Below are 23,083 nucleotides of genomic sequence, written 5' to 3' on the forward strand. Positions count from 1 at the left end.
CTAAGATTGTAAATTTAAAAAAAAAAAAATAGCTAGCTATGACAGATCATACCTGTAATCCCAATATTCAGGACACTGAGGTAGGACGACAGCCTGGGGCTGAGTGTGAACTTGTCTCAAACAAACACAAAGGCAGTCTCACAACTGTCATCCACGTGAGAAATCAAAGCACCACTGTGAGTTTCTAGGTATTCAATTCGATACAGAATTTACTTAGCTAGCAATCTTGATCTTTGTAGGCTGGCTATCTTTTACTGAACCATTTGTTTCACATTGCCAGACTACCTGAGACTTCTAGAACACCTCAGCTACTCTTTCCCCTCCTGTCTCTGGACTCTGTCCTATCACGTCACGACTGGGAAGTGGAAAAGCAGAAGTCTTCAGTGTAAGTGTGAAAGGTGAGCACACGCACTTCTCTCTGTGTGCTCCGTGAGTTAGATGCTGACAACCTGAGCTGGCCTGTGTGTCACAAAGGGAGTGGATGCAGGCTGCAGTACATCAGACCTGAAGAGCAGCTACAGACACACAGCGGTGCCTTGTTTTCACAGTTCTGGAGCATTCTTTCCCTCTGTCAGTCTTTGGCACTGGCCCTCTTTAGGCAGCCTGCCTCTGCTCATTCTGAAGAATCAATGGACTGATTAGATCATTACATTTATATGCATATACTGGAAACTCACATTATACTCCATAAGTACATACCATTATCGTGAGTCACCTAAAGAAAACAGAACTCAGGCCGGGGCGGCGGTGGTGCACGCCTTTAATCCCAGCACTTGGGAGGCAGAGCCAGGCGGATCTCTGTGAGTTCGAGGCCAGCCTGGTCTACAGAATGAGTTCCAAGACAGGCACCAAAACTACAGAGAAATGGTGTCTTGAAGGAGAGAGAGAGAGAGAGAGAGAGAGAGAGAGAGAGAGAGAGAGAGAGAGAGAGAGGGAGGGAGGGAGGGAGGGAGGGAGGGAGGGAGGGAGGGAGGGAGGGAGGGAGGGAGGGAGGGAGGGAGGGAGGGAGGGAGGGAGAGGGAGGGAGAGAGGGAGGGAGAGAGAGAGAGAGAGAGAGAGAGAGAGAGAGAGAGAGAGAGAGAGAGAGAACAGAACTTAAGAAACAATAAGGAGCACATCTCACTCCTTAGAGCTACTGGGTTATTATAATCACTTTTAATGGTCTTTGTAGTGACATAATAAACACAAAATTAAACACAATCATGCATAGCATATATTCCTTGAAAATATTGCTTACAGATATTTACTTTCTATAAACAATAGATCAGATTATGTAGGGTAGGAAAAGTATGAGCCCAACAAGATGCATTGTTAATCTTGTTGCCCAGAAAGATTTGTTATAGTAACTTCATCTCCCTGTTTCCAGATGCTGTGTCTGACGTCCGGAAAGCAGCTGCAGTACTCTGATATTTGTTTGTTTGTTTTTCTTTTGCGGTGTCCAGTCCTTTGTTTAATGGTTATCACCATCTATTTAGGATCCATTTGTTCTTACATTTTAAAAAGTGGATGAGACCTCTTGTGCCAAATTGTTATTCATAAAAGAGTGCACTGGGATCGTCTCTAAAGCATCTTGAAAGGCCATGTCTCAGCAAATGACATCTTCCTTTTCAAAACCCCGCTCATGTCCCAGAAAACATTTCTGTGGGAAATCTCTACTCCTGAATCGCGTTGCTTTATCTAAATGTCATTTTTGGGGCCCAGTTACTTCTGCAGGATTTTAGATTGGCCACAGTAGACAGACGCTGAGTGTAAGAAGTAAGATAGCATCCTGAGCCTTCCTACCTGGTCCACAGATGACGTGCGAGTCATAACGTTCACAGCTCCACTGGTCTCAGGCAGGCAGCTGTCACCGAGTGATCTACGGCAACTTCATCTCTGCTCTTCCCTTTTCGGCTGCACTGGACAGTTGGCAGTAATCTTGTTTGACTGGAGCAGCGTGCTACAAACCCAAGTGCCTGCTCTTATATTTTCGTCTGCATATATTTTATCCTTCTGCTTTCCAATCTGTGTTAAAATATGCTCGCACGCATCATTTTGCTAGAATTTTAGCCTGTTCTGTGAACGACAAAGCCTGTGAGAATATTTCATTGCTAACATTAAATGCTTTCAAACAGTTAAAAAAAAATACATATTGATTTTAGAAACTCCCTTGATGCTCTGCTAGCTGCACAGACATGGAATGCTTCTTAGAATATGTTAGTGTAACTGCCTTTCAAAATCCGAGGTGCGTAAGTGTGTTCCTTTGTTTCCGGATGGATCCTAGCTTGGGTGCTCATTGGAAGTTCTTCTTCCTGAAATGTTGACATTGCAATCCGTTCTATTTTGAAGCAACAGCAAACTTCTGAGTAGAAGGAAATGCTGCACGGAGTTCTCTCATACTGAAGTCATTTAGCGGTCTTCGCTTCACAGCTGTTTTCTGTTCAGTGTATTCAACAGAAAATCCCGGACTGCCTTTGTGATACCTTAAACTGTAAATGCGAACCATTCTTCCTATTGAGCATCACATGATATTGCTGTTTGGAGTTTGGCAGCGTGGTAGGAGGCTTCTTGTCTGGGAGGGTCCAGACTCTTTCCCTGCTTCCCATGTTACTGGGACATTTAGTATTGCGTGTCGGTGATAAAGAGGATGAGAAAAAGTAGTTTGTCATCTACAAGTGCCTCTGATTTCTGATGTATACTAAAGAAATGAAGAAATAAGAGTAGAAACTAAACAATGTGATTGTTGGGTATCTTAGGTCAGAGAGAACTGGCCAAATACGTTGTGGTTCAGCAAATTCCTATTTCCTCTTCCTGCATCACTTAATGGGAAAAGAAAAGTTAAGATTTAGCTTCTGTTCTGTCTTGAAGAACTAGAAGAAACAAACACAAAAAGAGCTAAAACATAATTTCACAGAAGTCCCTTGAGAGACTGTGACCGCCACCACCAGTTTTCCGTTCTGTTCGGCATACTCAGCATGCTGTAAGTACACCGCACATTCTCCATCCTCCATGGCGGACCACAGTGATGATGGCGGAGGATCACAGTGATGACGGCGGAGGATCAGTGATGACGGCGGATCACAGTGATGATGGCGGACCACAGTGATGATGGCGGAGGATCACAGTGATGACGGAGGATCACAGTGATGGTGGCGGATCACAGTGATGATGGTGGATCACAGTGATGGTGGTGGATCACAGTGATGATTGCGGATCACAGTGATGATGGTGGATCACAGTGATGATGGCGGATCACAGTGATGATGGTGGACCACAGTGATGATGGTGGATCACAGTGATGGTGGTGGACCACAGTGATGATGGTGGATCACAGTGATGGTGGTGGATCACAGTGATGGTGGCGGATCACAGTGATGATGGTGGACCACAGTAATGATGGTGGACCACAGTGATGGCGGCAACAGCTGGAAGAGTAGAAAGGAAGTCGGCATGCAGAATGGAAGGCGGTGTGCTAACAAAGGTAGGAATAAAGGAACTGAGCTGTAAGGAAACTGCCCAACAGCAGTGCTGGTGGATGTTAGTAAATGTGTGGCCCGTCAAACAGTCCCACTCACTGTGAGCCCCACTGTGCTCTGTAATTGAAAACATCTAGTAATTTTCAAAAGAATTTTTAAACAGCAAAATCACCAAGTCTCAATATTTCTTGTCATGAAGAAAATACTCTACTCCAATAAACTAAGAGGATATTTTTAACTACAGGAACACAATGCCTCTTGCCCACAAAAGGCAGAGGACTTTGTGGGAGTCTTTGCACAGACTTGGGTGGTAGGAAGTAACAAATATTCTAATCTCACTGGTATGAAAGGAATACTTTTAGAACCAAAAACATCTTTGTAAGATCATCCTTTCTCTACATAAATGCTAGAAAGGCTCTCATTCAACGAGACCAGAGACATCTGCTCTACCTGGGACATCAGATTCCACTGACCTCAGCAGCCCCACCCTACCTACGCCTCTTAATGAAATGATTTAAACAAATAAAAAACCGCCACCGAAGCCTTAGCAACCATTAGCAAGCATAAGTGGATTTCTGAAATCTGATCACATGCTTGTAATTATCTCATTATCAAATCCAACAGTACTGACAAAGCAGAAAAACCCACTCAGCTACTACAGGGGATTATTATTACCCAGAGCTGGAGCTGAAGCAAGTCAGAATATCACCCCAGGGGTCAAAGGAACCAGTGGAATTTAACTACACCACACATGAGCGCATGCACACACCTACCTACCATCTCACCGTTGCTTTGTGACTAGCTTGGACAGCCTCTGCTTGTGTGTCCTCATATCCAGGATCAGTGTTACAAACTAGTTCAGAAATGCTTCAGCCTGCCAAAGACAATTCCCTTATCCAGGGAATGCATCCAAGGCACACACACACACGTATTGCCACCATTAATGCATTGATGCCTTTTTGGAATAGCAAGACGCCTGGGTCTCTTGAAAAAAATAACAACGTGAAGGAGCTAAAGAACACAGAGGTTGGACTGTTGCAATTCCTCATCTCTCTACAAGGTACTGGAGTCTTTGGGGTGTAGCCATCTGGGGGATTAGGGCAGCAAGCATTCTCACATGTTGACCTATCTCTCCAGCCCTCTCAACAGACATTTTTATGGAAGGCATTTTAAATGATCAGACTTGGGTTTGGGTACCTGTTTGGTTTTTATCTCTACCATCAGTGTATAAAAATGAGAAAGAGTTAAGAACCAAGATTTGGATAGAATAACAACACTCCTAACTAGAGCGGGGGTGTGTGTGTGTGTGTGTGTGTGTGTGTGAGAGAGAGAGAGAGAGAGAGAGAGAGAGAGAGAGAGAGAGAGAGAGAGAGAGAGAGAGAGAGAGAGAGAGAGAGAGAGAGAAACAAGATAGAGAAATGGGGGAGAGAAAGACGAGGCACCCTGCTGAGGTCCTGGCCTCCAGGCCACTGATAACATCCTGTCCTAAAGGAGACAATGAGTATCAGTTTCTCAAGATTTCTGCCAAGGAGAATTTGGGTAAGGGAGGGTATACTTTATAAGAGAAGGCCAGAGAGAAGCACCAGAAGTCCACTGACATGGGATGGGGCCATAGCCAGCTGTTATACTAGGTGTTTCCTCACATCTGTTCATTGTCACAACCATTCTGAGAAACTGAGGCTTCCATACCAAGACTGTAATAGGAAACACAGATATGCTTTGTGAAGAACGCTTCTGTCGGGAAGGAGGGGCCTTACAAACTGGGGATGACGACTCTGAAGTAAAGACAAGTGGTCCAGGTAAAAATTTTCATTAATAATAACAAAATATGGGATTAGAGCTTAGAAAAAAAATACCAAGGTTAGAAATGAAGCCTGGAGTTTTCTCAAGACACAGGAGGTGGGTAAAGCCACAGTTGTGGGCCACTACCAGCCAACAGTGAGAGACGAATCCGCCAGAGATCTCTGGTAAAGTGAGACAGTGATTTAATTGGGAATGGGCTGAGCCACAGCAAAGGACTTCTGGAAACTGAACATCACAACATAAGACCTGCATACCTGAGGTGCAAACCTCTGTATGGAAACTTGGGGAAGTGGACTCAAGAAAACCAACAATATGTCTCCTACCTGAGGAGACTGATGGTCACTAAAACTACATAGCTTAATGACTTTCCCTCTGCACCAGAAAGATTAAGAGCCACTCAAGACGGAGAGGAAACAGACCCCAGGACACCAGCACCACTGAGGCCCAAATAAACACTGCTGCTCCTAACACAAGGACGGGAAAAGGCAAGGGTGTCCTGATTCCCTGTGCTAAGGAGAGCCTAAGGAGACAGCTGTCTGAACAGCACAGAACTTGGTAAGTTTTTCTATACGCATCAAAACTAAAACCAAATGCCAATCAAAACATGAAATGTCACCTATCACTGTCAAGGCTGGTCTAATGTATTAGAGTTTCGGCTCTTATTTTGCTTGGAAAGCATGTGTTCAAAAATGGTATTGCAAAATGTTTTTCTTGTGCTATTAATGAATATAAATGCTCAGGTCAAATAAATACTAATAAACGGGGGAAGAAATTATTACTACCAAAAAGGATTTTCTTCTATATTGCATACACAGTTGATAAAATTATAAAATGTTTTAACGTACAAAATATCTACCTACAGAACTACAGAGAAAATATGTCCAATAATGGCCCAGAAACAATACAGACTCATGCTGGGGGGCTCTTGAATAATTCATGTTTTAATATATAGTACTTCCAGGCTATAGGATTCAGATATCAAAAGACAGCCTTATCCCCATGCAAATTCTACTTCAATTACCTTTATTTTTACATGAACTTACAGCAGCATCAATGCAAAACCACTTGATAAGAACAATACCCCATCCTCCAACCCACACTAATTTAGGGGTACCTGGATGAAAGGGAAGGGGGAACACAACGTATCTCTTGCATATAAACAGCGAGAAACAGCGTTTAAAATTTTACTGCTTTGCCCGTAGCAATATTTTCTTGCTAGAAAGAGAAATACTAACAAATATTCTTATTTCTGTGGCTCTGGATTTTGCTCCTGAGGTTTATATTCCTTTGCAATTAGAGCCCTACCCCAGAACTCACAGAACGGAGTACAGTGTGGAGGATTAAGGAGAGCAGAAGCCAGAGATGACAAAGCCAGGCGCAAGCTCCAATCCTTGCACTTACCAAGAGTGTGACCCCACACATTTCCTCACCTGCAAGGGGCAGAATAACCATGGGAACTCAGAGGGCCGCTGCAGGGGATGACTGCCTATAGGTGTAAATACTCCGTGGAGTTATAAAGTGCTAAAAGTAGAACTGGAGAGTGCAAGACTGGGAATCCTGAGGCCAATCCTTCAACTGCCCCTGGTCTACTGATGGAACACACAGCTCCGCACATGTCTAATACCCACCGGCTTCCTGGTATCTAATGCGCCAAACCATCGGAGCTGCAAACGAACCCCACACTGCATATGTGTAATGCAGAAATTCTGTTTATAATCAAGATCCCTGAAGTGAGAGCGCTCAGCTGGCTTGGCAGGTCTCAATTATTTAAGCACAGACATACAGAATCTCTGAGGCTGAAATTCTTCAGTGTAGAGACTACCTAATCTAGCTTCAAGATGTTTGTGGGAATAACAGTATTACATCAAATATTTAATTTCCAGGCTTTACAGAGATGATTTTCAATATAAGAAACAAAGACTGATGCCGAGCTGGTGTGACATTAGTTAATAAGTTTGTGTTCCAGCACGTTTTCACGGTAATTCAGCGGGAAGTTCCTGAACTAGTCAGCATCAAGGAACAAAAAAGTCTCAGGACGGAATATAATGAACCAGCTTTCCCCACAGCACCTGAAGCATCATGGGAGAGGGAGGGGGAGAAAAGCTGGGCAGGTTATGAGGTGGATAATTTCTTTGATCTTTCAACCGGATATTATCTTATTCCGTCATGCTGGTGAATATGTCTTCACGAGGTTCACAACCTACCTGAGAATCCGGGAAAGAAAGACATGCAGCTTACAAACCACATTCACCAAAGACTGGAGTAGAAAACACCAGTAGGGACTGACTTTACAAAGCAAAAAGGCCAGCCAGCCCTAGTGGTGGATCTGACTGAAGACTTGGGCTGAAACCTCAGTGAGAAAGAAAACTTCAGAAGACAAGTCAAGTAAAAAGCCTGCAGCCCCATGATGCACCATCAATAAGACAGCTTCACAAACCCCATGGGCGTACCACTTACCATCCAGTCCTACTTTATACTGAGACAAACCATCCTGGCATGCCCAATCTGATCCTCAATGAAATCCCCTGGGGACAGGCAGCTTCGGGTTATATTAAAAACAGCCTAATTCATCCTTGGAGCATCTAATTTTTTTTTTTTTTTTTTTGGTTTTTCGAGACAGGGTTTCTCTGCGTAGCTTTGCGCCTTTCCTGGAGCTCACTTGGTAGCCCAGGCTGGCCTCGAACTCATGGAGATCCGCCTGGCTCTGCCTCCCGAGTGCTGGGATTAAAGGCGTGCGCCACCACCGCCCGGCCGGAGCATCTAATTTTAAAGGACTTTCAGCCAATGTGGCTAAAAATGGCATGGCCTTCTGGCTTTTTTCAACACGCTTCAGAGAACAGTACTTACTGGGATATGGCCCTTTAAGCATGCAACACTGAGCACTGAAGAAATGGTTTAATGTAAATGTATCTTTGAACCTCTACTTGTAGACAGTAGAGACTGCTTTTGACCTTGATCAGGACATATTTTTCTTAAATCTGGCTTAGAGAAGCCATCACCAAAGTTACTTCTTTATTTTGTTAATGTATCAAGCCACATTATTTTCCACATCAAAGGACTACAAATGACTTCTAATCTCAAAAATATAACTCTGCTCTTGCTTATTATAAAATGCAACAGAGCAATTTATGACAATCTTTGTCGCTATTAACATCACACCTCTAAAATACATTTGTTCTCTTCCTTTCAGGAAAAGCTCTTCTCAACTGTAATAGAAATAGACAAATCACAAGGTAGTCTGAGGGCAATAACAGAAATAAAAAAAAAAAAAATCTAAGGAATCAAACAAAAAGTCCTGAACTGGGGCTGGAGAGATGGCCAGTGGGCGAAAGCACAGGCTATGCAAATATGAGGACCAGCGTTCAGAGTCGTCCATACCCACGAGAAAGCCTTGCTTACGGGGTCTGTAACCCCAGCATGGGAGAGGCAGACTGCTAGTGTGGCCAGCCTGTCTGGACCCATCTGGAAACTAGTGAGAGACCCTATTTAAAGTAGAGAAGTGATACAGGAAGAAACACTTTGTCCACCTCTGGCTTGCATATGCATGTGTACCCACACATAGCACACACAAACTCACACTCATATACACACGCGTGTGCACACAGATGTAGTCAACCAAGATATTTCTAATATTAACATAAAGTTATATCTTTAGGCTTCGAAAAAGGGAAAAAAGATAAACGATAACACCATTCACTTTAAAATATATATAATATCCCAAAAGGGGGATATACACCAATAAATCCTAGCAAGTGGGAGAAAGCCATGAGACAAGAAGGCCAAAAGTTCAAGGACAGACTGAGCTACAATGTAAAACTTTGTCTTTTAAAAACAAAATAAACAGGGTTGGGTGATGCCCCTGCCTTAAAAGCATTAGCCAGACGCCCTGATGACTTCATTCACTCCCCAGAACCCACAGTAGAAAACAGCCAACCAAGGTGCCCTCTGACCACCACACCCTCAAGGTGGCACATGTAAGACCCCCCATCTCTCATTCTCCCTCCCTCCCCCCTCTCTCTGATAATGATCATTAGTAATAATAGTAATAATTATTATTTTAAAAATAATCTGGACATGATGGTGTAGGCTTTAATCCCAGGAATGGGGAGGTAGAGGCAGGTGGATCTCTGCGAGTTCTAGGCCAGCCTAGTCTACATAGCAAATTCTAAGCCTGCCAGCACTAGGAGGCCCTGTCTCCTAAAAATATATATAAGAACAAAAACAGAATATATTTTAAACATATAAGACATTAATAAGTATATATTTTCTCCATTTGACAATTTTCTTTCTCTTCTCAGTAACTGTATTATTATTACTGTATTATTAAATTGAAACTTTTCAAGTTATTGAATTAAATATCTTAGAGTTAAAAACAATTAAACAATTGCAAAATCAGCTATTGTCTGTATACATATGCTTATAAATAGAACTGGAAATCAAAACAAATAGAACTAATGGTTTGTTAGGACAGGTAAAACACTTTCTACCCTTTTATTTTATATATATATATTATTTTATATATATATATATATTTATATATATATATAAAATACTTTTCTGACAGTATATTCTGTTTCCTAGTATGAGCAGAATATCATCTGGCTTACAAAGAAGATTCATAGACTGCCAAATAATGGCCCACAGGCCAAATCTGGCCTGCCATCTGCTTTAATACAGCCTGCAAGCTAAAACCGTGCTCATTTATTTTTAAAGGTTACTGGGGAAAATTAACAGAAGACCATTCCAGGATATGTCAAAATATATGGAAACTGATATTCTGTGTTCACAAACAACACTCCGGTAGCGCATAGCTCTGTCCTCCCTAATGCATGGCCCAGGCTTTTGGCTACAATAGCAAAATCAAGTTGACACCCTGTGAAGTAATGCGTATGCTAATGAAGTCCATTTTGCCATTCCATACGGTTTACAGATTTCAAAATATTGGGATGACTAGGTGTGGTGGGACACAACTGTAATCCTAGTACTTGGGAATCTGATACAGTAGAATCAAGAGGTTGGAGCAAAAATAATAAATTAATAAATAAATAAATAAATAAATAAATAAAAGTATCATCGATGACAAATTGGGATTTTTTTTTGTCAATTTAAAACAGTTGATTTTTTTGAAAAGTGCCTCAGAGACAGAGCACAGTTGTGCTCTCTCCACATGCCCAAATCCTTCTTCAGTGAATCATATATGTACATCTTACAGAAAGGCTTCCCAAGCCCTAGAGTAATTAATCCAGCCGGTCTTCCTTTCCTGAAATAGCAGCCTCTCTAACACACTGATTGACAGCCAATTTACTGAACTTCATAAGTTTTACCCTGATATTAATGATGGTCTTCTGTCTAGTGTATACTTACAGACTGAACTACTATTTTTAAATATTTATTAAAATAACATCCATGAAGCAGAAGACACTTAATTGGTCTGTATTATTTTTATTTGGCCCACAGTGAAACAAGGAAGTTGGTAGGGAATCCAATTCAACGCAATTCCGGACTCCACGTCACTTTCTCAGAGTGGTACAGTCCCCAAGGACCAAGTCTGTGACACTAAACATGGGCAAAAGCCGTGGCGGTGACCTCCCCGCTTCACCACACTGCGCTGCCGTCTTCCGAAGCTCACCTTTATCTGAATTAACGCAAGTTAGACACTCAGACAGACAAGGAAAAGGCTCCATCCAAAGCAGGAGACCTAAGGTAGGCAACTAACCCTGGACAGCACGGGGATGAATAAAGATGCTGACAGAGAGCTCACTAATTGTCCTTGCCACCCCAAGAAGTTAGAAGGCATCTGGTTTCTAACCATGATAAACATATACCCATCATAGGTTATTTACACAAAAATGAAGAGAGATGTTAACCAAATGGCTAAAAGTGAAGAACGTGATAAATAAATATCATCATTAAAATTCAAATGATGATTTGTTTTGTCTTCAAAGCCCAAGTGTCCAACAAACCATCACTTTCCTTGAAGGGCTGATGCACATCTTTGAGAATAATTGTCTCTTGAATCTACTTGGGGACTCAATCTGTTATAATAAAGAAAAAACAAATAAATCATGAGTGTATCACCGGTTCGTAATGAGAACGCCAGGATCACTGTGCAGTTAAGTATCTTGGCTGTTTGGCTGCTTTACTTAAGAGCAGCATTGAAGTAAAATCCCAACAACTAAGGCCTCCGGCAGCTGGTCTGAGCACACTGTGGTGTCTCTTCTCAAAGTCACTGCCGAACACATAGGTATGCGCACCCGGGTGACTGGAGGTTAGCAGTCCGGACGCGTCTGCTCACTCTCGGTATTAAATATTTAATAGCATATTTTCCCTTAATGGAACCCAGGCCCATCTGATCAGTCACTGGGATCACCTAGTAATGTAGTCAAGAGTTACAATGCGGCCATCTCACATCAACTTTGTAATTAGATAATCCATCACTTTATTAATTCAAAAAATTGCTTCCCTTACTGCTTTATAGCATGCCACAGTAGTGAAAGCCAATTGAGTTCATCAACAAAAAGGCACTAAAATTTTGTCTGATGTGAACTTGAAGCCCTCAAGTGGCAAACACACACATACTCATGACCTTTCCAAACAACAAGAGGTAATATTCTGCCTGCAAATTAGACAACACAGAGCACTGGCGTCACCCGGCACCAGCGTGGCCAGCACAGACAGCTAGAACAAGTCAACGGCAAGTTATAGACTGAAAATTGAATATATCAAGGTAAGGTTCGCTCTTTCTTTTTACTGATGAGCAGTCTCCCAGAGAATTAAAATAAATAAATAAAAGAAAGGTTTGCTTAAAGTTTTTTCTTCCCATCAATTCTTTACTAAAATTACAGGATAGATTATTTATCAACACTCCACATCTTGATAGTACACTCCTGCTAAATGCAAGTCATGATTTTGAATCTGAGCCCTGTTTTATTTGGCCTTATCTCTAATGTCCCACAAAACATTGAATCAATATCACTTCCCATCTTATTCATTCACAAGATTCTTGTTATAACAGATTCTGAATTCTCCAATTAAAAGTAAAAAGAATTTGCTCAAAATGAAACAGAATATAAAATTTCAGTGTCCCCAATACAAAAAGCCACCTTCTAATGTACTCTTTCAAATTCATATAACCAGCATACACTGCAAATGCAGCTAAATGCATTAAAAATTATATTTTATCAAATTAAAAATTACATTTAAGAAGGCATAGGTGCCTTAAAGAATAAAATGGGACCAGAAGAATTATTGTTTTGTGTGAAGAAAAATGGGGAGGGAACATCTTCTCAAACAGATGTGGGATTTCTAATCAAAAAAAAACTCTATGCCAACAGCATAACACTGAAATTAAACAGTGCTTCAGAGCTCAGGGACACTAACAAAGGCACATGTTTTGTGGTCAGGAAGGTCACTGCTACTGTTGCTTCCAATTTAATGTCTATTTCTGAAATATTCTGTGCAGCTCATGCCATTTCTACATTATTGCTCTGATCTTATTATGTTTCTAATCAGTCAAAATTCATTTTTAGAAAAGTTACAACCCAGAATAAAAGATAGCTTTCTCTAGAACCCTATACCAACCCCTACACAAATATTTTCTGTGCATTTATTATAAAAAACTCAAAAGCTGTTTGCTAAAATTACGGTTAGCCTATTCGTAAACATTTCCAATAATTAAGATGAACAGAAATATTGTATGTCGCAGTCCATTTCAGAAAATTATGATAACGAAAACACTTGTAATTTAGCTTATTCTTCTTCAGGTACAAGAATGAAGCAGATTTCCATGACCTACAGAAAACACTCAGGAGTCAAGTGGGCTGCTATGAGTGAAGACAGAGGTGAATTTTTGCCATAATAGCTGTGGACTAAAACAAAAATAGCTTACAAGGGTAGAGATACCATTTTCTGTCTGCAAAATTTCTTCTCATCAAGACAGGTAGGTAATTGATGGCATCTCAAGAGACACCAGCGCTGAGCGCAACAGTGAGCAATGGCCTGAAGTCTGGATTACAATCAGGAGCAACCTGTGCTCAAGGCTGAATGCAGTACTGGGAGACATAAAAGCTGACATTTCATACTCAAAGACCAGTGCAGGGAGGTGGAGCCACAGTAGGAGACAGTCACAGTATGCTCCAGAACTCTACCAAGCAACTTACAGTCAGTCCTCATTTTTATCCACAAAGGAGATGATGTTATTATTCCAATGCACATAAGAACACATGCAGGTATTTTCTCAAAGCAAAAAAATGAAATTCTCCTATCTGTATTTTTTTGTGTGTGTGCACATGTATGTACGCGCACACACACACACACACACACACACACACACGTGTACATACAAATGTACAGATAAACAAATACACATCAGGAGAATTTCACTTCTTGTTTGGAGAAAACTGTCATACCACATAGCATCCATGTAAACCTGTCCTCTGAGAGCTTCAGAGGTGTCTCAGTGGTTAAGAGCACTGGCTGCTCTTCCAGAAGACCCAGGTTTGATTCTCAGCACCCACATGGCAGTTCACAGGTGTATGTGGCTCCAGCTCCAAGACATCCAGCACTCTCTTTGGCCTGTGAGGGCACAGCATACATGCGGTACACTTAACTACATAAAAGCAAGACCCAAACACATAAAATAATAAAATGAAAATTATTTTAAATGAGTAAATAAATCGGTCCTCTCATGAGCTGTACTTTTTCTGATCTTGTAAGTTAATAACCATAATTAGTATCTCCTCTTTTTCTGCATTGGGAGCAAATGCATTGGGACTCAACCTGAAGACTTTATCATAGTGGTCTTTATTAATCCTTGCTAGATGAATCCACCTCAAAACCTAACTAGAAACTTCACAAGAAAATAAAAGCAGAAGAAGAAATGTGTGGTATGGGGGGGTGGGGGGGGTAGGGGGTGGGGTTAGGTTGCAGGGAGGAAGCGAAGGGAGAGCTGGACCCTTATCTTTAAGGAGCATATGAATAATCACCTCCTCGATGCTCTCACTGGCATCTCCCGCCACCTCCTGCCCCTCGGCTGCCTCTATTACTTTCAGAGGCAGTCCCCACCTGCCTCCCTTCCCTGAATTTCATCGTCTTATGGCCTGAAGAACATATACTTTAAAGAAGAAACCATTCCTACACAATTAAGAACTTATGAATAGCTCAGCTCCTGCCTCTCTCTCGTCCGCCAGATCACCCGGCATCAGCTCTTCTGGCGGGGAATTCTGGAGGTCCGTGGCGGTCACCATCAGTGTGAGCAGTAAGCATCCAGGTTTCATTCAACTCTGACAGGAAGAACCACACAGCTGAGCCTATCGTCCACAGACTGCCCTTCTCAGTCTTCTCCCGTGGATGGCCCCGTGGGTAGCCAATCAGAGAGCCGCACGCCCCACCAACCATTCAAGACCTCTGCGTGTAATCTGCAGGCAGGATCTTCTCTAACTCAGGTCAATTTCTAATTCTCAGTGAGAGGCCTCCTTGATACCTGCACTGAGGGGGGAATCATTCTGACACATCTCATGGTGCTCGACTTTACAACCAAGCAACAAATTCATGGGATATAGCACATGGGACATTCCTAGGATCTACACGCTAATTGCTGTTCGTGTGTGCATTTATGTGGGGGTGATAAAAGCAAAGCCAATGCCGGCGCTCAGGAGTTCTTGTGACCGTGACCCACAAAATACCTACGCAGCAAGGACTCTAGAGTGTCGGGGGAAATTTTGCTAGGCAAAAACTACAACTTTAGAAGCATTCTAAGAACCTGCTCTAAGAGAGGGGAGCTGTTATTCTTCCACTGGAAACTCCAGAGGGTGCGACATCGAGGGCCACAAGAAGAGAAAGCTTTAGGGGATGGGCCACTGTGTCCTCCACTGGGCCTGGCTTGAATAAACATGACTCCCTCCCTACCAAAATACGCCGTGGGCCTTTGGTGACAAAGACCAAGGCGAAAACAAAAATGTACTGAGTCTAACGCTGACACATGACATAAATGAATATAAAAGAGAGAGACCAAAAACAAACCAGAACACATGGTCTTTTTACTGAGGCCAGGTAAAGCCCCATTCCAAAGACCAAGGAGGACAAACGCACAAGGAAGTCCCAGGAAGTGACAATTGGCAGGTGGCATGCAGAAGCAGCCTACTACAGGGCATACATTGTGGTACCACCCATTTCCTCTCTCTGGTTAACTGTAAAATGATAATAAAAGGGAAAGGTTCTCTGCCCGGGGCCCTCCACCCAATCCCAGGGGTCTGGAAAAGGCGCATGCGCTCCTCTACGCACTCAGCGCTTTGGGCTGAGTGGTGCCTCTCTGCTGCTGGCAGGATACTAATTGGCCTGATTAAGATCATTTTCCTGAGAAAGGAAAAGCAAGAGAGTGAGCTCTCCCACAGATGAATGTATAAGCACAAAAACAACCACAAGTGAAAAATAGTAACGGACGACACCTTGGCAAAGGTGCTCAGGAGCTCCGAGTTAATTATCTGCTCCCTCTGACTTTTGCTAAAGTATATTTTAAGACACGTTACATGTTTCTCCTCTGCGTGTGCACACACGTGTGCGTTTGTGTGGTGTGTATTCTGTGGCTCCTTGGGAACCACTCACCAGGGTTTTTTGAGACAGACTTTTTCACTGAGACCTGGGACTTCCTGACTGGACGAGGCTGGCGGGCGAGTGAGCCCCACAGACCCACTTCTGATGCTCTAGGACTGCGAGGGTGCACCCTGACAGCCAGCCTCTACATGGGTGCTGGCGTTGGAAGTCAGCAGCTCCTGCTGGTGTGGTCACCATTTTCCCACCTGAGCCCTCTCCAGTCCTAAAATGCTCCACTTTTATAGCAAGCGCAACTACAAGTATGTGGGAAGGAAGGGAACTTATCGTTGAAAACTGGTCCCCAAAAATGTACCCACTTTCATTACCCTGCCAGAACGTCCCTCATCCACAACATGGAAAGAGTTCCACAAGATAACGTCACTGAAGATGCTCAACAATCACAACAGGAACAAGGGATCAACTCACGTTTTAGACTTAGCAGTATTTGAAGACGTTTTACGTGACTGTTAATCACAATCACACTTGTTACGGGAGGTTTTTCAACAGCAGAAATGACACCACAGAGCAGTGGCGTTATTAACGTGAGACATGAAGTACCGGCCGCGGTAAGACATGTGCTGCATTTTCAGGGTTTAACATCGAGGAAGCCGTGTGCGCGGGACCTATGGAACCGCTAGAGGCTGTGCTTTGCCAAGAACATGTGAAATAAAAAGGGAGTAGCCACTATATTTCCAATCAACTTTAAATTATAGACAAACCAGAATATAATGCTAAGATTGTATTATCGGAAAACCATAGGGCATACTTTAAAGACTAAAAATAACTTTGAGGGGAAAAACTAGAATAAATCTCTAGCAGTCAAAGTAATCACATTTAAATTCTTATCAAACAGGTAATTTTGAAAGCAGACTTGAAAATAACCGGGGGATGTTATAAAATATGTGTTTTATAAATTTTACGGTGAGTGGCAAAGTCATCTTCCAATGTCACACATGACAAACATTAGAAACAAACGGACCAAGACGGCAGCCCAGAGCAGTACGGGGAGGGCCGGGCATGCGCAGGGTTGCCGGGCATGCGCCGTCCCCACCACTGCGTCCTTGCCACCTGGGCCAAAGTAAACCTGCAGACTCGTTTTCCAACAGAACGCTTCCTGTAACTCCTACTAACAGAGCACAGATAAAACACTAAGTAAACCTGTTTTCTATCTCTAACCTCAGATTCCATTAATCTGATCTTTACATTATTTAATCAGAAACCGATATGCTTTCGTGTTATTTAAAAATCAGTTAATCAGAATAGATCCCCACAGATTTTTTTTTTCACTTGGCTAAAACAACCAACATTAAAAATAAGTCCAACAATAAAATAAAATATTCAGTAGAAAAGAGAGTAAACTCTCCAAAGGGGATGTTTACAGTATTAGCAATGAATAATCTCCAAGCAAATAATCTCCAAGCAAAATTACTGCTAAAACAGAAAAGTAACACCCTTTTCGGTCCAGGCAATACTGAATTCTCCCATTCCCTGTTCATTTAGTTGGGGAGTGATACAAGGCATTAATGGTCTTCAATATCCCATCAAGGCTCTAGACATGTTTACAAGCAACAAGAACGTAAAGATAAAGGATTGACTTACGGCACCAGCAAGGAGATGAACCTTCAAACTTACTTTTGCAAAGGCTTCAAATAGGTCAAAAGAAGGCGGCAGTTGAGAAGCATCCTGTATCTCCTCTCTCATGAAATGCTGAAAGGTCATTGCAAGCTGCCTCAGGCCTTCTTTCTTATCCTCGGTGAGCTTGTTAATATCTTTATTGTAAATAAAATAAATAGTATAATCACCAAGGGAACTTCATGGGTAATTTTCAGGTGTTCAATGCTGGCTATTAAACAAGATATTTACTGGCATGCAATCTACCCTGACACCCTGACAACTATAAATCGTGATACATATCATATTGATTAAATTCTGTCTGACTTTATCCACAAAATAGATCACACCGCTATCGGATGGATAGATAGATAGATAGATAGATAGATAGATAGATAGATAGATAGATAGATAGATAGATAGAATAAATGCACAGACAGGCTTTAGAAGTACAGTAAACCAAAATCAGCTGCAGATCTTTTACATCACGGTGCACAACTGTACTGTCATAAATCCTAATTAAGCCAGTGAATTTAAACTGACTATTCCCCATAATAATTCACAAGCAGGTCACAACTGACTCATAAACTGTATTATCTGAAAGGTTAAAAAGGCAGAAATGAGACATTTAAAGTTCATGTGAAGTTTTAAACAATTGAAGTTTGTCAGACAAAATGTGTATCATAACAAAAACCTGGACGGCCTGAAGAAACCTCAACCTTGAGTTATTTCCAGGTTGGACAAGACAGACAGGGCTGGAGGCTGGGGTGCTTCTCCTTCTGTTTGGTTAAAGAGAAGGACTCCAGACATAAGGGAAGAGCTAAAACTGGTAACAATTCTAGAATGTTTCAGGAAACAAAACCAGCCTAAAAATTACTAGGACTTTTTATACATTAATAGCAAACGATAACAGAATAAAAAATCCACAACATGAGTCACAATTGTGACCCCAAAATGAAACAGAGAGGAAGAAATTTAACCAAAGAAATGAAAGCCCTCTGCAATTACAAAATTCTGATGAAAGAAACTGAAGTGATGAAGGAAGACAGGAAGGAAGAAGGGAGGGAGGGGGGAGGGAGGGAGGGAGGGAGGGAGGGAGGGAGGGAAGGAGGGAGAACATTAAACATTAAGGACGATGACCCATGTTCATGAGTTAGAACAATTAATATTGTTAGGACGCCCACACTCCCCTAAGTCATTACATACTCAATGCAATTCCTAGAGATTATCAATGACATCCTTCACAGGAACAGGAGAAACAATCAGAAAGCCAAAGCAACCCTGAGGGAAAACGCTAGAGATGTGACAATATCTGATCTGAAAAACATGCTACAAGTCTATCATCACCAAAGAGTATTCCATGGACAAGAAAACAGACCCACCCACCACTGAACCAGGACAGAGAGGCCAGAAATTAATCTATGCTCACACAACAAAATGATTCTCAGCAAAGTTGCTACAAATACACATTAAAGAAAAAGATGGTGCCTTCACTAAACTGTGCCAGCAAACTAGATATTCATGTATAGAAGAGCAAAACTGGAGCTCTATTTCTTCATACATAAAAGCAATATTAAATGGATCAAAAACATAAATATATGATATTCATATATAAAAGAATGAAACTGGAACTCTCTCTTCATACACAAAAGCAATATTAAACATAACAAAAACATACATATATGATATTCATGTATAGAAGAATGAAACTAGAACTCTACCTCTTTATATATGAAAACAATATTAAACATATCAAAAAAGTAAATATATATTCATGTATAGAAGAAGGAAACTAGAGCTCTATCTCTTCATATACAAAAGCAACATTAAACATCAAAAACGTAAGTATATTATCCCAAACCATAAAACTATTAGGGAGAAAACATAAAGGAAAAGGTTTAGGACACTGACCTGAGCACAAGGATATAGCAACAAAATACTATCAAGAGAAAATAAAAATTAGAAAATAAGATGCAATCAAACAACAACAACAAAATATCTGTACAAAGAATACAATCGGTACAGCAAAGAGACGGTCTACATAACAGACGAAAGCCTGCAAGTGATTCATCACAGGGGACTAATATCTAAACTGTACAAGGAACTCAAAAGAACCCACAGCAGGGAGAAGGGAGGGGATGGGGAAGGATCTGGGGAGAGGGGAGGGAGGAGAAACTTTGGTTGGAAAGTAGAAACAAAAAGTAAATAAATAAGTAACAACAAAAAATAACTCAATAGCAGTATGACCTGATGATGAAGATCTCGTTTAAAGGAAAGAGCATGCTCTAGATAGACAGTCCTCAGGAGAAAATAAACAAATGATGGGCAGGCATGTGACAAAAGGCTCCACAGTGCTAATCATCAGCAAATGTGGACTAAAACGATGAGACATCATCTCACTCTGGCCAGAATGGTTATTATCCAAAAGCATAAAATAATAAATCCTTGCACAGATACAGAAATGTGGGCACTCCTATACAATGTCGTGCGGTCACTGTGCAACAGTGTTGTGTCAACAAGGCGTGTGCCCGTCCGAAGTTACTGCAGGTCAAGTCCCCAAAACAAGGAATTAGGACGAACAGATAAAGAATATACGGTTCATCTATACAGCAAAATACTACCCAGGCATTTTAAAAAAAACAGTGAAAGCCTGTTATTTTCAACTCTGGGTCAAAATTGGAGAACACGATGCTAAGTGAAATCAGGCAGGCACAGGAAGACAAGGATCACACGTTCCCATTACTGGAGGAAGTTTGAAAAGGTTGTCTAGCTTCCTTTCTGTTGCTGTGATAAAATACCGACTTAGGAGAAGACGTTTTATCTGGTTTACAGTTCCAGGTCAGTCATTGAGGGAAGGCCCAAAAGCAGAAGCCATGGATAAACACTGCTTGCTGCTCACTCTCTGGCTCACTCACAGGCTCATGTTTACCTAGTTTTTTTTTACACAGCCCAGGTCCACTTGCTCAAGGAATGGGCTGGGCTCTCCCACATGCACTGATAATCGAAATGATCCCTCACGGGCATGTTCACGCACTAAACAGATCTAAGCAATTCTCATCGGAGGCTTCTGCTCTCGGGTGACTCTAGGCTGTATCAAAGAGACAAAGTTAACCAGGGCAGAAGAGGATCTCAAATAAAACAGTGAAATAGTGATCACTGGATATAAGAAAGGACAAAGGAGAACGGAGTGAAGAGACGTTAGATAATGGGTACCAACATACAGTCAGCTAGGAAGAATCAGTACTGCTATTCTGTAGCCTACAGGCTTAAGTCCTTACCAGATAAAATAGGAAAAAGGTTCCCAACACAAAAATATGATCCATTTTTTAGAGAAAACACCTGTCATTCTGATACTATAATTACTTATTGTATATTTATGCTGAATTACTCTACTAAAACTTTTCAACTTTCAAAAGGTTCCCAATACATACAAATGATACATTTTTTGAAATGGTAATGCTAACTTCCCTGATTTTTTTTGTTACATATTATATACATATACTGGGACCCCATAAATGTGTTTAGATACTTTATGCATCAATTACATTTTTCTAAAAAACACACATAAAGAGATTTTTCTAAAGCCAATGACCTCCTTGAACATTACTTTAACTTATAATATCATATTTAAATAGTATGTCATTACAAATGGCATATTAAGGCTAAGAGTATGCCATCACACTAATAACACCTGAGAGCATTTCACCAAAGGCAAGGTAATGGTTTGCTACTGAGCAGGGCTAATGTTAATAGTCAAATTTCACTGTAAATGGTGTTAATTATCCAGCAGGACTACAAGGAGAAATGACTAATTAGCTCTCTATTAAAACTTGAAAAGACACATCAAACTGAACTAACACTCTTCCTCATGTCAGGTTTGCACATTTCCTTCAAATTATTTGTCCAACAGAATAATTAACCCATGATTTTTTTTAATTATTTATTTTTATTTTATGGGCAGTGATTGGTGTTTTGCATGCATGTATGTCTGTGTTAGGGTATCAGATCACCTAGAATTGGAGTTACAGACAGTTGTGAGCTGCCATGTGGGTGCTGGAAATTGAACCTGGGTCCTCTGGAAGAGCAGCCAGTGTTCTTAACCACTGAGCCATTGATCCAGACCCCTAATGCATGAATTATTAAATAATAATTTATTACCACTGGCACTTAAGCTCCTAGAACTGTAAATCTAGAGATCATCCATTCACCTCCAGCCAGAAGTGGTAAACTGTGTAACACACGTTGTCTATGAGTTCTAGCTAGTTTGAGACTGGAACCACTTACACCCTCAGTGAAGAGGACCTGTGACTGTCCAAAAGCAAAATAAACCAGACTGTCCTTGCACCCACACCAGGAAGACTTCAGGCATCCCTGGTAGCTGGCAACCACCATGGGAGCTCAGGAAAGACCAATGCTCAATACTGTCCCAGAGCCTATGTCCTCTGTACCTGCAGCTTCTCTTAGGAATGATGACACCAAGGATTCCCTAGAACAGCACTGTTCACTACATCACTCTTGGCTAACGTGGAGAGGAAACCGAGAGAAGAGAGAAGGGGATAAAGGGAGGTGAAACAGAAGACAAATGTTACCACTTATACCAACAGCTATGACACTAACAAACTGAATGAGAGCCCTCGGTTCTGCTCGTGAGGAAATCATGAGTACTCCCTCGTATGGCAAAGGATTATGGGTTGGATTAACAGATTCAAAAGATTAAATTCAATTCTTAAAAACTAGAGGTGCGTAACTGGAGACCTTAGAAGCTAAAGGCTTACCACACAGGATAAGTACAGGGTACAGGACTTAGAGGCATACGGTCCTGGACTCCAAGTGCTACCAAACCAACACAAGGTGGCAAAATCCTTGGCTCTAAGCAACATCTCGCGACAGCAGCTGGCAGCAGTCAGCACCAGCTAAGTATGATAGCTCTTGTGCCTAGGGTATCAGGACCCCAGCACTAGCGTTACAGCTCTCAAGCACCTTGGATGTAGGAACCTTCAATCTGCAAGGCGTGGCAGCTCCCAGGAGCCACTGTTCCAGTGGCCAACCAAGGCTCCTAGTCTCTTGTGCACTGCCTTCTCAAGTCTCTCTCGGCTTCAACAATTACACTGCTTTTACTCTGTAGCCCTGAGCCAGTGACCCTTCAGCCATCCTTCCACGGGTACTGTTCAATGACCACCATACCTTCCCCTGTGTTACCAGTCCAGTCCACTCTACCTACGATAAAAATCATGGGCAGGCAAGAAGTCCATTTAAGAGAAGCTTTTCATTGGGGTAAATGTTAAAAACCAGTCAGCTCAGGAGGGATTCTTCAGGCTGACTTGAAAACTGGATGACCAGCCTGATGATGATAGAGCCAGGAATAGACAAAAGTATGGTATGCAAATGAAGGGTTGCATTTGTACCAATCAAAGAACAGTTTTTAGTTCAACCAATCAAACAGCTTCTTTCTGAGTTCATGAAGGGGTGTTCCCACTCCCATCTTGAATGAGCACAGCTGCAGGGTCATCTAAAGTTCACCAAGGCTTGGCTCTGGTTCCTGCCTTCTCAGGCAGTGCAGGGTCTGGAGTGACTGTTGCTGGAGCAAGGCCTGAAACAGCAGTCCTTCTAGGTGGAGCATCCTC

General features: G+C 41.8%; 1 protein-coding gene and 1 long non-coding RNA gene across 3 annotated transcripts in view; one reads left to right on the forward strand and one right to left on the reverse strand.

The window, feature by feature from the left end:
- Smyd3 (SET and MYND domain containing 3) overlaps positions 1-23,083 on the reverse strand; it is a 585,856-nt gene that overhangs the window by 444,348 nt on the left and 118,425 nt on the right. Inside the window, exon 5 of one of the 2 annotated variants that reach the window (XM_042258703.2) lies at positions 17,481-17,617. In XM_042258703.2, coding sequence (XP_042114637.1) covers positions 17,481-17,617 — 137 coding nt within the window. The other variant, XM_042258712.2, reaches the window with a different exon arrangement.
- LOC121821363 (uncharacterized) overlaps positions 16,240-23,083 on the forward strand; it is a 29,233-nt gene continuing 22,389 nt past the window's right edge. Inside the window, exon 1 of the long non-coding RNA XR_006062152.2 lies at positions 16,240-16,414. This is a non-coding gene — a long non-coding RNA (uncharacterized LOC121821363). The remainder of the gene's footprint in view (positions 16,415-23,083) is intronic.

This window comes from Peromyscus maniculatus, chromosome 11 (assembly GCF_049852395.1).
Source record: "Peromyscus maniculatus bairdii isolate BWxNUB_F1_BW_parent chromosome 11, HU_Pman_BW_mat_3.1, whole genome shotgun sequence".
Classification (NCBI taxonomy): Eukaryota; Metazoa; Chordata; class Mammalia; order Rodentia; family Cricetidae; genus Peromyscus; species Peromyscus maniculatus.